Source organism: Ranitomeya imitator, chromosome 1, assembly GCF_032444005.1.
Source record: "Ranitomeya imitator isolate aRanImi1 chromosome 1, aRanImi1.pri, whole genome shotgun sequence".
In the NCBI taxonomy this organism is placed as follows: domain Eukaryota; kingdom Metazoa; phylum Chordata; class Amphibia; order Anura; family Dendrobatidae; genus Ranitomeya; species Ranitomeya imitator.
The window spans coordinates 1,002,258,842-1,002,276,832 of record NC_091282.1 but is presented as its reverse complement, the minus strand read 5'-3'; the positions used below and the strand labels follow the sequence as shown (position 1 = coordinate 1,002,276,832).

At 42.2% G+C, this 17,991-nt stretch overlaps 1 protein-coding gene across 3 annotated transcripts in view; it reads right to left on the bottom strand.

Annotated features, from left to right (window-relative positions):
• The window catches only part of PCDH10 (protocadherin 10), an 86,425-nt gene that overhangs the window by 46,022 nt on the left and 22,412 nt on the right, over positions 1 to 17,991 (bottom strand). Inside the window, exons 4-5 of one of the 3 annotated variants that reach the window (XM_069743951.1) lie at positions 15,262 to 15,606; positions 920 to 1,650 (exon numbers count right to left, since the gene is read on the bottom strand). The exons of 1 other annotated variant lie outside the window; for it this stretch is intronic. In XM_069743951.1, the coding sequence (XP_069600052.1) occupies positions 1,586 to 1,650; positions 15,262 to 15,606 (410 nt within the window). In that variant the 3' untranslated portion in view covers positions 920 to 1,585. Of the gene's footprint in view, positions 1 to 919; positions 1,651 to 15,261; positions 15,607 to 17,991 lie in introns of those variants that run through there. One more of the 3 variants, XM_069743952.1, reaches the window with a different exon arrangement.

Here is a 17,991-nt window from a genome sequence, read left to right as displayed (position 1 = left end):
TTGGTTTCATCTGTCCAAAGAATGTTCTTCCAGAACTGTGCTGGATTTTTTAGATGTTTTTTAACAAAGTCCAGTCTATCCTTTTTATTCTTGATGCTTACGAGTGGCTTGCACCGTGCAGTGAACCCTCTGTATTTACTTTCATGCAGTCTTCTCTTTATGGTAGATTTGGATATTGATATGTCTACCTCCTGGAGAGTGTTGTTCACTTGGTTGGCTGTTGTGAAGGGGTTTCTCTTCACCATGGAGATTATTCTGCGATCATCCACCACTGTTGTCTTCTGTGGGCGCCCAGGTCTTTTTGCATTGATGAGTTCACCAGAGCTTTCTTTCTTTCTCAGGATGTACCAAATTGTAGATTTTGCCACTCCTAATAATGTAACAATTGCTCGGATGGTTTTTTTTTATGTTTTCGCAGCTTAAGGATGGCTTGTTTCACCTACATGGAGAGCTCCTTTGACCGCATGTTTACTTCACAGCAAAACCTTCCAAATGCAAGCACCACACCTCAAATCAACTCCAGGCCTTTTATCTGCTTAATTGAGAATGACATAACGAAGGGATTCCCCACACCTGTCCATGAAATAGCCTTGGAGTCAATTGTCCAATTACTTTTGGTCCCTTTAAAAACAGGGTGGCAAATGTTAAAGAGCTGAAACTCCTAAACCTTTCATCCAATTTTAATGTGGATACCCTCAAATGAAAGCTGAAAGTCTGACCTTCAACTGCATCTGAACTGTTTAGTTTAAAATTCATTGTGGTAATGTCTATAACCAAAATTAGAAAAATGTTGTCTCTGTCCAAATATATATGGACCTAACTGTATACATGCGCCAAATAGATTATTTTTTAGCTTTCACTTTTTAAGTTTGGGGCACCCAGGGGGGGGGGGGGGGGGTGTTTACATTTTTAAATATATTTTTATGGTTTCTTTTTAATCAGAACTCTTAGTGGATTTGAACCTGCGCTCTGTGGTATCACCTATACGGGATATTGCAAAACCTCGGTACTATGCTATTTAATTATTCTTCTCCTAAGCACCCCAGACACAGGCAGGAATCCATGGGATTAATACCACAGTAGAAATGAAGGCTGATAGGCTCAAGAATGACTTCCACCAGGTTGGAGGTCTCTTAAATAAGAACAGAGCTTCAGTAGCAGCAGTTACTCTCGGGTGTCTGCTGTGTAACACAGCAGGCGCCTGTGCTACAAGGAATGGGCCCAGCTCCTGAACCCACGCCATACAGTGATGGCAAACTTGTATCGTATTAGTACAGCGGCAGTGATCAAAGGGTTAAATAAAACAAGTTTAAAAACTATAGAAAGGTCTGGAAAGGAGTAATTAGCAATTCTTGTAAATAATTCCTAATTATCATAAATGTTTGAACATTAAAAAAAATGACTTGTAAAAATGTCACTTCCTTCAGAAAAGAAAATGAAATCATCTTGAGATTCTCTTCTCCCCGTTCGGATTATTATGCAGATGTGCAGGTGTTCCAGCAGCGTATCTGTGGTCGGACTAAATCAACATAGCCGTCACTCGCGTTGTTTAGAAGAAGTGCTATGTTACAGAGTACATTTCCATTTAAAAGCTGGGCCAATTTCTCGGCAGCAATGGCTCAGTGTAAATAAACTTTCCGTAATCCAAAACTGCAATTAAGAGATAAACTAGGGTTATTATCTAGTTTGTTATTGTGGGTGACCTTATTTTGCAATGTCTGCTTGTCCTCTGGATGAGCGGCTGGCATAAAGAAATCTTCTTTGTACATAAGTCATAAGAGACGTGTTTCCTTACTGTAGACATGTTATAACTCAATGAATCTAGGCCTTGAGTCGCATAACAAAGAAAATGCATTTTTCTTATTTATACAGATCTGTGATAATAAACATGAAAATTGAATTATACCGTGTCAAAGTCATGAAAGCAGAAAGTAGCAGTATTTCAACCTCTTGCACGTCTTTTTTTCTTCCAATATATGTAGAAGTTTCAGCCATTGGCAATGTACCTTAAATCTTGCATTTTTCCCCATAGTCTGTATTCTGCAGAGCTCATTGAAATGGAATAAGTCACTCTATACAAGCACAGTACGGTCGCTTCCATGCTGACGGTAGTCTCACACGCACACAGTCTATATGTGATGAGAGGATCAATTTGATGCAATCTGATTTTCAGTTAAATTTCCGGTCATCTCCCAAATCTGGCAAATTAAAACAATTTGCAATTTGATTAGTGGGAGTTGCCCAAAAAGTCTGCCATCATTTTACACAAACCAGAAGATTCTATGAGCCAAGAAAGGCTCACGTGACTCCAACTGCTGCGACGTGGGCTTCTCCATACCGCCGTGCAGCTCACATCACATGGCATAGTGCAGCCTATCAGGAGAGACTATCAGAGCCAGTATAAAAGAACAGGCAGGGAATGCAGCAGATATTTTGATGTATGGTAAATCGGAATATTGATACCCCCAGCTCAGCAACAGAGCTAATGAGAGAAAGGCTTAAAGCACTGAATATTTATTTACTATGTTTTTCTGCATCACTTTACAGACACTATGATCACTGTCCCCAATGGGGTTCACAATCTAAATTCACTATTAGTATGGAAGGAAACCTACTCAATCTCCTTGCAGATCTTGTTCTTGGTGGGATTTCAACCCAAGACCACAGCCCTCCAAAGCAACAGTGCAGAGCTACCTCACAATAGTGTGTGACAAGACTGCAATGAAAAACAGCTACTATTCATTCATACCTGCCCATATACTTTATGTTGAGGTAACTTGGACATTACTAAGACCTCACTAAGATGTCCGTGAATCGCACGGTCTTATTCACATGACAACTTCTTTTGAAGGCTCTGTGACCATTAAAAAAAAAACCTAAACAAAATATGGAGACTTTTCTGTTTTGTTGTCCGAGTCACAGATCAAAACCACCCATACAAGTCTATGGATCCATGTGAATCATGAACGGCACACGGATGGCATCAGATTTGAAGTTTTTTTTTTTACTCATGGTAAAATGGGACAACACTGACCTAACACTGATGAACATTGGTACTTGTTTTACATTCAAAAAAATAACGGGCGTCTGAATGACGCTATAGACTGTGCTTGTGATAAAGATGTTCACTACATCCTAGGAGACCTCAGACGGTTATACGCGTATTTTCGGGGCAATGGAAGCTGTGCCGCACTTGCTAATCAATTTGTTGCAAGTCGAATTGTTGGGGAAAATTCTACAAAGCTGGTGAATTGAAATGTCAAAAGATTCACTCCAATGTTACAATGTTCTCCTGGACTTCTGAATGGCAAAATAACCGCAATATTGAAGAGCACTAGATATGAGAAAACACCTTGCTCAGCGATAACATTAAAACCACGGACAGCTTAAGTAAATAACATGTATTATCCCATTAAAATGACAAGGCGTAGAGATTTATTAGTCAGCAAGAGAACATCCACTTAAAAGTTCATGTGCCGGAAGGAGGAAAAATGAACAAGCGTGAGGATCTGAGTGACTGTGACAAAGGCCATATTGTAATGGCTAGATGACAGGGACAGATCATCTCTAAAACTTTGCTCTTGTGGGGTATTCCTAGTATAAAGTGGTTACTACTTACCGCGGAGTTGGCGACAGGATCATGGGCGCACTATGCTTATAAGTGTAAGTGTGCATGGTGAGCGTCTGATCTGATCCGACAGATGAGCTACTATGGTAGAAATTGCTGCTGCTGCTGCAAAAGAAAAGATGGCCATGATGGTTGCCAGAACATGAACTAGGAAAGGAAGGAACGCCAGTGGGTGCAGTGTGATATTGAGGGCGGTGCTTTGCTAAGAGAACCTTACATACTGGCACGCACGTGGACATGGTTGACACAATGTACCAGCTCTGAACCACTGTTGTAGTCCTAAATCCCCCCTTCATGGGCACAGAATTTCCCAACGGAAGTAGCTTCTATGAGCAGGATATTGCACCATGGACTCTGCCATCAGGATTGGTGTGAGGTCCATGACAAGATCAAGGTGTTGACTTCCCCTCCAATTCCAAAATCTTAATCCAATTATCTGTAAAATGTGCTGGAAAAATAAGTCTGATCTCTGGAACCCACATCTCCCAACCTACAGAACTTTAAACAGTTTGTTACCTTGTATCTGCTGCTGCTTTCCATTTTTAATGTTGTCCATCCTTTGTAGCGATATGCCATTTTTCTACTTTGGCACCAAATATGCTTGTGGTCCAAGAGTTATCTCCGGGGATATAGTCCTCCCTCTTGAGAAATGTGATCTCACGAGACCCTGTTCTTTGCCTGTGACTTACACTCGTATTAGTTTTCACATATCATAGTCTCCCGAATAAACTGATATCACAAAGTCACGCTGTGTACCCAGTTTTAGATACTGGCGAGCAATGATTGGGCAGTGTCATAGAGGAGAAGGACTACAAGCCCCTGAGGAAACGCTTCTGAAACGTCCTCTTAGACAAGTATACTTGAAAGTAGAAATAAGGGCACAACTCCATGACAGAGGCACACAATAAAAAATGGAAAGCAGCGTCAGATTCAGGACAGCACAGGGGTTTTGGCGAGGTAACAAACTAATTTTTTGAGACACGTGTCACGTCCTCTTTAAGAGTCTACTGCTAATGTCTTGGGGCCAGATGCAACAGGACACCTTCAGGGATGATCATGCGGAGTCCATGTCTTGATGGATGATAGGTGTTTTGGTGTGACAAAGGGAAGATACATAATATCTAGCATTTTGCTTCGCTTCCATTTTATGAGACAGTGTAAACATTCAGAAATTTGGAAATGCTAAGGGAAATAAGAGATATATTTACAAAGGAATTTCTGCTAATATAAGCCTATAAGTACAGGAAAAAAAAGAAATTCTAGTAAATAAAATCTAACCTCGCTCACAGGGGCACAAAATAGTTGAAAAACGTTCTGTGGGAATTAGAGAAAATCACAGAGAGGAAGTGGTCTCATAAAGAGGAATATATATATTGAAATCCCAGAAAAACAAACACTACTCCATAAAAAAAAGGATTTTTATTAGATACGCATTAAAATCCATGCACAATGTACTGTATAAATTCTACATGGATTTTCAAGGATACCGTATCTAATAAAAATAACAATTTTATGGAGCAGTTGTTTTTCAGTGACTTATGTGGGAATTAGGCCACATTTCAGATTTTCGTTGGCATTCAGACAAACCAGAGAACATCTATTAAGGTTTATTTCAGAGTTGTCGGTCACACTCTCAGTCTACTGTAGTAGGAAATCAGTCAATGAGAATTATTCAAGGGATTTTCTACTCCTTGTTCAACCACTTTCTAAATACTATGAACACATATTCACCTCCCAAACCTACGGCATTCCCACCACCTGAGCCTGCTGAGGATCATAGGACATTGTTTTGCCATGTGAGCACTGCAGTAGATCAATGGTCAATGATGGCCTGCTTTGCCCACACTTCCTTGGGACAAACCTCAGACGTCTAAGCTACAGGACACTGGTGGTCACAGCGCTTCGAAAGACCAGCACAATCATCGCTGATATGGCACCAGTGTGGGATGTGACCATCTGTTATTTTTATTTTACACTGGGGAATATTGTCTAAGCATTTCTTAGGCTTTGCTTATATGGCACCATCATATTTCACAGCACTTTACAGACATTATAACCCCAGTCCCTTTTGGGGCTCACAATCTAAATTCCCTATCAGTATGTCTTTGGAGTGTGAAAGAAAACCGGAGAACTTGGAGGAAACCAACGAAAACATGGGGAGAACATACAAACCCTTTGCAGAAGTTGTCCTTGGTGAGATCTGAACTTAAGTCTCCAGCGCTGCAAAGGCACAGTGCTAACCACTGAGACACCATGCTCCTCTACAACCCTTTAACATACACCATGGATTTAGCTATATATACCATATGTAACATATGACATATTGGGGTTGGGGTGAAATGTATCACTAAACTGAAGCAATCCATAGGTTTTGTGCACCTAATGCACGAAGAGCGCAGTTAGCAATCCCAGCATCAGTTGGCCATACATTTCTTGTGATTGATATATCCTTTTTTCGACTAGGCATAAAATAGTTTTGAATTTCCAAGCTAGTACTCAGATCATTATTTAGTGTCTTTTACAAAACATTGGACGATTTCCACATTATATGTGCTCCCATTGTCTGTTCATCAAAAATTAGCTCTCATTGAATACAAAAGAGTCTTTACATCTTTCGAAATGAGAAAAAAAAATACAATTAAAATAGGCCTGCATATGTAATCTGGGTAAAATTGTTTGGGAATCCTTGAAGCATTGACCTACATCTTCTCATTGTGGAAAAGCTTTTACTGTTGTGAAGAACACTTCCCTCAGTCTCTCTACAATCATTGTTCATAAGCATCCACAATAACACATAGAATGGATATTCAGCATTGTCTGCCTACAAACTGTTCTTTGTACCGTACATGCTGGATCTAGGAAATTACCAGGGTACAGACAGAGAGTACAAGCTCTGACACATAGCATAAAGTTTATATTATTTGCTCGGTATAAAAAAAATCCTCATCACTGTTTCATTTCACCCCATACATCTTTGGTGTCAGTCCGAAACTTCTCCTGGGAGGTTTAAGCTGAATTTAGTACAATTATTATAGGTGTTACACATCTATGTCATCATATGTAGCTTAGCTTTAAAGTACCTCTCTGTAGGGTTTTGTTTTTTAAATTTCACAACTGGAAAAGTACCAATATGTTCTCTGTGTGTAGTAAAATACTTATTTTTTTTTCAGTCCTTCTACAGTTTGTGATCATCGGATTGCCTATAATATACCCCATTATACATTTGTAGGATAGATCATTGTCTCCTAAGAATGCCAGCCAGACTGCTTTTCAGCATACCCCTGGCTATCAGCAACCCATGATGATGTCTCAGAGTGGGGCAGGGCGATGGACCCAAGGAACAGAGCAGTACTCTGGTGGATTGGCCAGGTAAGTAATCTGTGACTGCTGGACGATAGGCCTATGACTCTCCTTACTTCCTAGGATTCCTTGTCCTTCATCATTGCAGTGGGACGCACACATGAAGTCACACCAGCCTGGCTGATCAAAAGAAGAGCTGGGAATGCCAGGAGGTAAGGAGACTCGAAATCCTCCTATCCAGTGGCCACACATTACTGACCTGGCAAATGGATCACAGTCTCGTGAATCGATTCTTCAATCTCTACTGAATAGCAGGCATATTCTGCCGGGAATGGTGCTGGCTAATCTCCTGAGCTTGCTCTATTCACTGCGCCTACCGAGTTCAGTACGTATGGCACTTGTCGTTAAGGGGTAAAATGAAAATTCCTGGCAAAAAAGGGTACACATTATTACATTATGCTTAGTGTAGCTAAGAGGGGACTGCGAATTACTCTATTTTGTGATTATTTAAAAGAGAATCTCTCACCAGATTCATGCTGCCTCATACGAGAGCACCATAACATGGGGGCAGAAAGTCTTGTCGTAAAACATCAGTGCCTGACCTCACAAATTCACTGGGCAAAAAAATCAGACACGAACACTCCAACATTTTTGCAAAAGTTGGACAAACACCACATTAATGCCTATAGTTTTACAATCCGAAAGCTCCTGTAGGTGTAATGTGTAGTTGTCCCAATAATAATAATAAATTTTATTTATTTAGTACCATCATATTCTGCAGCACTTTACAATTTTAGAGGTGACATGTACAGACAATAAGGACATTACAGAATAACACAACTCAGATACAAAAAGGAGTGAGGGTCCTGCTCACAAGCTTGTAATAGAAGAGGCACGAAAGGTAAATGGTAAAATATGCTTAGATTGTATGATACAGCCATAATATACTAACTAAGGTCTGCACATAACGCTGCATGAAGTGGTCACCAGCCAGTATGTGTACAGCACAAAGACAGCTAGTGCATGGAGGGTGTGAACAGATGCTACGAGGGGTCATGATATTGAAAAAAAAATGTGTGTGGGCCAAATGGGGATAGTTAGATTAGTGAGGTGGGGCAATAGGCCAGGCTACAGAAATGCGTTTTTAGGCCACACTTAAAACTGGGTATTGGGAAGTAATCGAATTGTCCTTAGTTTTAGGCTATTAACAGAATGGAGGGCATGGGTAGGGTGGTAGACTGAGATGAGGGCGGAGAGGTACGGGGATACTGAACCATGGAGAGCTTTGTGAGCGAGAGTGATAAGTTTCTACTGAACGCTGTATTGGATGGGCAATGAGTGCAACGACTGGCGCAGCGTAGAGGCATCAGTGTAGCGGCTGGAAAGGAATCTGATCCTGGTTGCTGCATTCAGGAGGGATTAGAGAGGGGAGAGCTAATGTAAGAGGGAGATAACAGTCCAGACGAGAATGAATAAGAGCTACAGTAAGTTTCTGCCGAGTCAAATGTAAGAAAAGGTCTAATTCTAGAAATGTTTTTGAGGCGTAGGTGACATGAGAGGGGAGTTAACAGACGTGGGGAGTGAAGGAAAGAACTGAATCAAATATGACACCAAGACAGCGAGCTTGTTGCTGGGGAGAAATTGTGGAAACACACACGGAAATGGCAATGTGCATATAGTGTACATACAGGATCCACCATTTACTATGGGTTATGTACAACTCACTTCCACCACACCAAAGACACAATGACTTCTGCACTGATCACAGAACTAGACCCACAAAAAGTCAATAACGCTCTATGGCCCAAGGAGCTGCTGTAAAGCATGTCTCTGATGGCTAGTAATGGTGTTTTATTTGTAATTGAATTGAAGTTATTTTAATAATTTATGAATAAAGGAATCATGTTTTTATGATGAAACTGTCTTTTACATCCTCTTATTATAGGCATATTAACATAAGTCCAGGCAAGATGGTCAACCATCATGTACAGAAAACAGAATGAAGCATTTACAATGATAAAATAAAAACTGATGGAAACAAGAAATAAGAGTCGTTAGGGTATGTGTCCACTTTCAGGATGGCCAGCGGTATCGCCGGAGCGGCTTAGCCGCTCTGCGGTAAGCCCCGCCCCCTTTCTGGGACGCGATGATGCCGGATGTGTTCATAGCACACATCCGGGATCATCGCTCCCCACCACAGGGCCCTGTGCTATATCTTGCAGCGACGCCGCAAAATATACGGACATGCTGCGATCTGAAAAGACGCGCAGCATGTCCGGAGTCGCAGGGCCGCCGCGTGCGTGTTACCACGCATAGTGGAGACGGGATTTCATTCATTCAATCCCCTCCACTATGCTGTAACATCTGGACGCTGCGTGTCTGACGCTGCGGCTCTATGCAGCGTCAGACACGCAGCGTTTCCTGCACGTGGAAACATACCCTTAGAGATGGAATTAGTCAATATATCTAATATATAAAGCTGAGTGTGTTTGTTTGTGTGTGTGTGTGTGTGTGTGTGTGTGTGTGTGTGTGACCCCGAGAGCGTCATAGGCTATGTTGTGAGGCGAAATTTTAACCCCGCGCGTTCCAATTCACCAAACAATTTTGCCCCTATCTACATAATGGGGAAAAAGCGAAAGGAAAAGTGTTGGAGGCAAATTGACAGCTGCCAGATGTGAAGAAGGGGGACTTAAAGAATGAGAGCGATGGCGCCAAAGAGTATATACCGTACAGTTGCCAAGGTGGGGCCCCAACATGGGATACTCACCACACACGGAGGATATGAACACACACAAAATGCGCCACACTCTACCACGTGCTTGAACACATATACCACCCTCAGCACACATTTCACCACGCATACACCAACCTGGCCGCATAACAGTCAAAACATAAAAGTCGCCACTCAAAACTTACCACGCGCAAAATTCGCCACATGCAAAACTAGGCTCACGCAAAACTCGCCACACGTGCAAAACTCACCTCATGGAAAACTCGCCACAGGCAAAACTTGCACACGCAGAAAAATTGCCACATGCACAAAAGTTGCAACACATGCAAAAGTTGCCTCACACAAAACTTGCACATACTTAAGACGTACCATAAGTGTACGATATAGGAAATAAAGCAGCTGTCAGTCACATGGCCTGTCGATTATGTGTAAGCGTGAGCTAATATATACTGCCAGGGGGGAGGGCTTCCTGTTGGCTGGGGATTTAGCAGGCTGCCAATTTAGCTTACAAATACTGAGGTAAAAATACTGACCAAATAACGTGTGAACAAGGTCTAATACAGGAAGAGATGACACACAGATATATACTATAAACAGGAGGAGATGACATACAGGTACATACTATGTACAGGGGAGATGACAAACAGGTATATACTATATACAGGAGCAGATGACACACAGGTATATACTATATACAGGAGGAGATGACATACAGGTATATACTTTATACAGGAGGAGATGACATACAGATACTATATAAAAGAGGAGACACATAAGTATATACAGGAGGAAATGACATACAGCAGGTGTATACTATATACAGGGGAGATGATATACAGGCATATACTATATACCGGCGATGACATACAGGTATATATTATATACAGAAGAGATGACATACAGGTATATACTATACACAGGAGGAGATGACAAATAGGTATATACAATATACAGGAGGAGATGAGATACAGCAGGTATATACTATTTACATGGGAGATGACATACAGGTATATACTATATACAGGAGATGACATACAGGTGTATACTATATAAGGCTAGGTTCACATTGCGTTTTAATGTGAGCGCTAGCGGACAGCGTTGCACGGCGAAATTAACGCCGTGCAACGCGTCCGTTAGCGCTCCCATTGCCCGCAATGTTAAAGCGCATTGCTAGCGCGTGTCATTTTCGGCACGTGCTAGCGATGTGCCGTTCTTTTGTAGCGCGCCTCGGACGCTGCTTGCAGCGTCCGCGGCGCGCCCGAGGTCCATTCCCCGCTCTCGCAGATCGGGGATCTGCGAGAGCGGGGACGTTTAACGCGACCCCGAAAAAGACATTGCGTTAGCGCAACCTGGGAGATGACAAACATGTATATACTGAGGGGAAAATGAGGTGTGAGGTGAAAATGAGAGGTGTGATGTGAAAATGAGAGGTGTGAGGTGAAAATGAGAGGTGTGAGTGCAAAATGAGGGGAGTGAGGGAAAATAGTGAAGTGATCGGAAAATGACAGATGTGAGGTCGAAATGACAAGTGTTAGGGGGTATGAGAGGAGTGAGGGGGAAATGAGAGGAGTGAGGGGGAAAATGAGAGGTGTGATGGGAAAATGAGAGAATAAAGTGAGGTGCTATAACTAACCACAGATATTTACTATGCCCAGGCAACGCCGGGCTCTTCAGCTACTAGGTAATATATGTCCCTTTACACAGCCATTCGAGGCTGGAGAAAGACTGATTGACTGTACTCTACAAAGTGATCACTTCAATGTGAAGTCCAGGAAAATGTCTGACCCTAATAACACAAGCTGATCCTGTGTATGTTATACATGTTAATACAGAGCTGTTCAGCTGCAAGACAAGGAATAGTTAGTCTTTTCTTTTCAATGCCATCTACAACAGCAAAATAATTAGAGCTAATGGTGAGCTGCATGCCAAATGCGTGTGCTACTTGTAGCCTTTCAACAGCGAATCATCACACCTCGTTTGTCATCTTCAAGCAGTCAGTTTACATACTGTATACCCTTGATCAAGGTGTCTCCGGAGACATCACCTTCTTTCCGCTTGCCAAGTCCTTCACTTACTCAGTATGCATGCATTACACACCCTGGCCTCCAGCATATAGAGCTTATAAATGACTTTGTATTTATGGTTAGTCAGGAGTGGTTGACCTGAAATACCTCCAGAAAACGTAGCATACCGAACGCTGGAATGGAGACATACTGATGAACGCCTTCAGATTTGGAATCTATGACTGTTAATAGCAAAAAAAATGCACACATAGCGCATTACCTAGGGGACATGCGGTTTTTAAGTGTTCTTCTGAGCTCACCTTGTGGTGCTGTGAGAGGGATAGCACTAAGATTTAAAGGAAACCTGCCGCCAGGTTATCCCCATATAAAGTAGGGCCCTCTGGTACAGCATTCTGTATATATGTCCCCAATACACTCTGCAAGGCACAAAAAGGAGGATTTATTATACCAACAGACGACATGGTCTGGTCCAATGGGCGCCTCCTCTCCACTGTCCTCCTGAGCTAATTCATAAGGATGATGCGTCCTGTCGTCCACACAGTATCCTCCATCGCGCTCCTACACGGGCTAAGTACTGCAGTGCACATGCGCCAGCTTCACCTATGGGACTTTGCCTACAGCAGGACAGAGAGAATTGTGCCAGCGCAGCAGCAGGATGGGGGACACTGTGTAGATGACGTAGGACGCGCCTCCCTACAGCGACAAGCAGACCCCTGCGCTTCCTTATGCAGCACACCTAATAACCAGTGGCAACCAGTTCTGGTGAAGGTATAATTGTAAGAAAACGTTTCACCTTTAAGTTTGCCAAAATAAAAGAATCCTTACTCACTGCAATCCTGTCTGAGTGCCAAGTTATATCTGCACCCACATCAAGCAGGGCAGGAGGATGGCGATTGTGAGAAGAGGGGAGGTGCCAGATCAAGACCAGAGACGCCCATAGGATCGGAGTACGCCATCTATGAGAATACTAAAAGCTTTTTTGTGCTGCACAGCGCGTATTGGGGACACATATGCAGCATACTTGAATGCTGTACCAGAGGGCTGAGAGATACTGGCCATAATTTATATGGGGAAAATGTGGTGCCTTTAAAGGGAATCTGTCAGCAGGTTTTTGCTACCTCATCTGAGAGCAGCCTGATGTAGGCAAATGGACCTTTAGTCCAACAATGTAACACTTAATTTGCTGGGTTCAGGCCTGCTAACTCCGTGCAAAACCAGGCTCTTAATTTTCATTGTCTATAGGCAGTGAGCTGCTTATCACAGGAAGGGCGGAGTTGGACTAGCAAGCATGCGCTGATGTAGTTCAGACAATGATAGTCACCAGGTGATAAAACCTTCACTGTAAGTAAACAACAGCACACAGCGTGACATGTGACACATTGTTGAAATCTGTCTTTCAATCCCTTCCTCATGCTGTCCTCAGATTACATAGCAAAAACCTGCAGAGAGATTCTCTTTAAATAAAATGATCCAGCTATTGCTGCTGTGCTGGTTAAAGGAATCCAGGGTAGATATATATCAAAGGTGGGTGCGCTGGGCTGCTCGAGGAGAATTCACTGGATTCAGAGATATAAACATTATTTGCAATTTATCCTCTTCACATTTCCAGGTTGAGCGACATTTTCTTCAGGAGCTATAAAACTTTTTTTTTCCTCCTGAGGAAGATGTCGGATCAACCAGGGAAAGCATAGAAAATAAAGTGTATCTGATTCTTATATCTCTGAATCCAGCACATTCTTTGCCAACATACCCACATTTCTTCTTTGAAATACTGAATATTCCTTATGAGTTTATCAAGTTTGGATACATTTCCCGGCCCTCACAGTCACGTGAACCTTACATTGTGTCTGTAGAGAACACCTTTTCTTGCACCGACATTACCCAGAACTAAATATACAGTCGGAGGGACCTGCGGCACTGTTAATACTGAGCCTTCTAGTTCATGAAGGAAGTACCAGAATTATATAATTGTTAGATCTACTATTACACAGACACAAAAGGAGTAAGGTAATATTACACCGCTGCATTGGGTCTGTGGGAAATTAGTGTAAGAGTCCTATGGTACTATTAGAGCTGGCAATTAAGTTTCTCCAAGTCTCTATTACTGATGCAAAATAGAAAATCAAAGTGAAAATTAAAATTTGTTGTACTTTAGAAGACAGAAATAATATGCCTAATAAAGAGGTCGAAGCATGAAGGGTAAAGAGGAGGGTGAATGGAAATATAGAACTACGAGGGGATTATGATGGAGCTTTACTTTGCTGAAGAACAAACGGTGTGAAGTACAAAGGCATCCTGTGGGAGGAGAGTGATGAAATCCATCAATGGTGTACAAGGAAGAGCCCAGAGCAGTGCGTATTGATAGATAGAAAGAATGGGACTGTCAGACGAGGTAAAAAATGGCGAAAACATTCCAAATAGAATACATGAAAGAAACCGGGCTAACGAGACCAATAAAGAGAAAGAGGAATAGGACAAGCGCACGCCGACTGTCACACTGACACAAAAACAAGTCTAGTTCACTAATTACTCATTTCAGCGTTTGGGCTTTTTGTAACCCTGGAAAAATACAGCAAATGACAGAGGAACGACCTGGTTTCACGTCGCGTAAAGCCACACAGTCACAGTCGTGTTATTAACTTAAAAACACCGCTCCATGTTTGACTATTGTTACTCAAGACATTTTCTAGATCGATGATTTCAATTATTTATAATAAAATAAAAGCCAAAATACAACTTCTAAAATCACTGATAGATTTATTGCCATATATTTAGACTCTGAGGGATCTTCCCAGTCTCTCCAAAACATTTTTAATTCATGGCACGGCCCATTATCCATTAAAAATGCAGCTTTGTCCTAGAGTTTAGATTGTTATTCGGATGAGATGTTAGAATAGAACTGCTTAGATTTCTGGATTTCACTTCATATATAAATATTGAGACTTTTTTATATAACTATTGAGTTTAAGATTCACAGGACCCTGGTTCAGTGGCCATGTTGGTCGGTCGTGGCCGCCGGACCAGAGCACAGTGGACCTCCTACTACCTGCTTCTGATTAGTAGGCTCCGTGGCATCATTATGGGCCTACTAATCAGAAGCATTTTGGATGAAGTAGAAAAAGTTCCACAATGCACTGGTCTGGGGGTAACGGACAACTGAAATTAACGCTCGGTTAAGAATCTTGTTGCTCAACTACACCATTCATTTACTTCACACTCCACTTTACTTAATGGTTATACAGAACATGCCAATTCCTTAACTACGAATCCCCAAATACCCAAATGAACATGGTGTAATGACTCCAATTGTAAAGTCCTTCGGGACAAAGAAGATTCTAGAAATGTGAGAAATGTCTAGAAATTCATTAGAGGCAACATGTTCAGAATAGTATGCAACAATAATCCTATGGTAGCCCTCTCTAAAGATTGTAAAGATTTACTAAACAGTATGGCAAATGGTCAGTGACGACATCCACATCAACCAATGGTTGTAGAACGAAAGCAGTAAGTGTTACTATGAGTAACTCTTCCCAATTATTCAAGTTATTTTAACTAAGGAGGCAATTTCAAGTACTTACTCAGATAGGGGGGCTTGTAAGGCGCTCTGGTCCCGGAGAGCAGGCCATCCAGCTCCTTTCTCTCCTGTGTATTCCCTCCTCCATTTCCATTGCCTACTCCTGCCAGCCCTTGTAATGCCTTCTCCTTTCCAAAAGTAGAAAAGGATCTCTCCCCTCCTGGAGGCACCTCGGGTGCTTCAAACACTTCAGTGTCCGGAACAGAGTCCATGCCGGGCACATGAAGATTGCTGCGGTAGTCTGCCGCCTGGCGGCCATCACTGGAAGGTACAAAAGAAGGCATCCAGCAGCGATCCGAATGGCCCAGAGCTTTACACTCTTCTGTACAGTTGGAGAACAGATCAGCTCCTGTAGGGGGCACATTTGAGTCGATAAAATAAATAATAGCATCACACCCATTGCAAGGATAGGCAGCTTATTTTTTTATATATTATTCTTATTATTGTTTATTTTGTAAATTAAAAAAATTACAGCACTGATTTTAGTCTATGGTAAAAGCCTGATACCTAGACCTCTAACAGATAACTAATAGCAAAAATCAATGAATTGAGATTCTAAAAGCACTTATATACTCACAGTAATAAATAATCACTTGCATCGATAATACTCAATGTAATGATTAGTTAATCTCTAGATGGATAATGAGCTATTAAATGGTGTGTTGGGTGTATTAAAGCACCCTTCATTACATTCTTCATATATCAAGTTGATAGACGATAGATAAGTAGGGTTACATAAAGTCCCAGCTCCCCAATTAGCTAATTCTATACTGCCGTGTAGTTCACAGGTTGGTATAATTCAGAATCTCGCCCTTGGCCATGAGACATGCTGAAGTAGTATTCATCAGGCCGGAGTCTGGAAGTACCAGAAAGGTCAATATTACCGGCTGATTTATTCATCTCTACAGCCGAACGCTTGTGTCCACCAGCCTGATGAGATGTAATTGGGGGAATCTTGTATGAAACATCAGAGGGCATACCTAATGTGGCCATGGAAGGTTTCTGGATTTTTCTGAAGGAGAAATATTTATTAAAATGGAAAGATTTTTTTCTACAGATTTTCAACAACTGATATTTCAGTATCTAACAGCAAAGCTAAGTAGAATTTCTTTTATACCTCCCAATGGCAGAGAATGGTTGAAAACAAATCTATGTTCCTTCCTTCCTGTCTGCATTTTCTTCCTCCCCTTCCTCTTCTTTACTTCCTTTACCTCTCTTCATTGCTTCTCTCCCTTCCTTTCTGCCTTTTCTCCCTCTTCTTTACCTTTCTTCATTCCTTCTCTCCCTTCCTCTCCTTCCTTTCTGCCTTTTCTCCCTCTTCTTTACTTCCTTTACCTCTTTCTTCATTGCTTCTCTCCCTTCCTTTCTGCCTTTTCTCCCTCTTTTTTATTTCCTTTAGCTCTTTCTTTCTTCATTACTTCTCTCTCTTCCTCTTCTTCCTTTCTCTTCTTTTTTCCTTTCCCTATTTCCTTTACCATTATGCCTCATGCCATTTCATAGTCACTTTAAAGCTTCCAGCTTTTTAGTCCTCTCTATGAAATGGCACCGTGAAATGATTTGATCGTGCACCCCATGTTTGGAGGCCACCTCCTGAACCTCCAGACTCGGGGAGCTCCTGAGGCACGTGCCCATGACTAGCTATATTACTCATGTAACGTTAGATGAGGAAGCTGATACCATTGAGAAATCACTGCATGTTTTCCAGCACACACAGGTCCTCACCGCCCCGGCCTGTTCTATGTCCCTAACCCTATGAAGACTTAGGGTATGTGTCCACGTGCAGTAAACGCTGCGTGTTTGACGCTGCATAGGGACGCAGCGTCAAACACGCAGCGTCCAGATGTTACAGCATAGTGGAGGGGATTGAATGAAATCCCGTCTCCACTATGCGTGGTAACACGCACGCGGCGGCCCTGCGACTCCGGACATGCTGCGCGTCTTTTCAGATCGCAGCATGTCCGTATATCTTGCGGCGACGCTGCGTCGCCGCAAGATATAGCACAGGGCGCTATGGTGGGGAGCGATGATGCCGGATGTGTGCAAAGAACACATCCGGCATCATTGCGTATCCAGAAGGGGGCGGGGCTTACCGCAGAGCGGCTAAGCCGCTCCGACGATACCGCCGGCCATCCTGATCGTGGACACATACCCTCAGTGAGGGACATCTGACATTCTGATTGATTCCAACATCCTTTTGAGGAGACTGTGACATGACTTCCTTGCCTTCTTTGGAATCTACTCATTGCCTTCAATCACATTCATATTTGCTGACTAACATACAATAATATGAAAGTCGGGAATTAGTGTATAAATAAGGAATAGTACCCCGGAATGGTTCTTCTTCCTAATATATATCCAGTATTTGTCCCTGGCACCAAACATTTGTTTGGCTGAAAGAACAGCAATAAAAGGCGCGAGCCCCGGCCCGTGATTGATTTGCACAGAGACATGCACTGTGGGGTTGTGGATAATTGTGCAGTAATGCTTGTGTACACAATGCCATATGTATGCTAATGTGCTCCCCGTACCAACTGTGTGCACACAGCTTTATACCAATATTATACAAGGGAGGAGAAGCACAGCGAAGCCTCCGAATCACCAGTACTGGGGAAAGGCACGTACATTTTTTACATTTTTACTTTTTTTTCTAGTAATATGGCCTATGGCATACAATATTTAAAGAAAGAAGCCATTTGTGCTACCATCTCTGAGGACAATTGTGTATATATATATA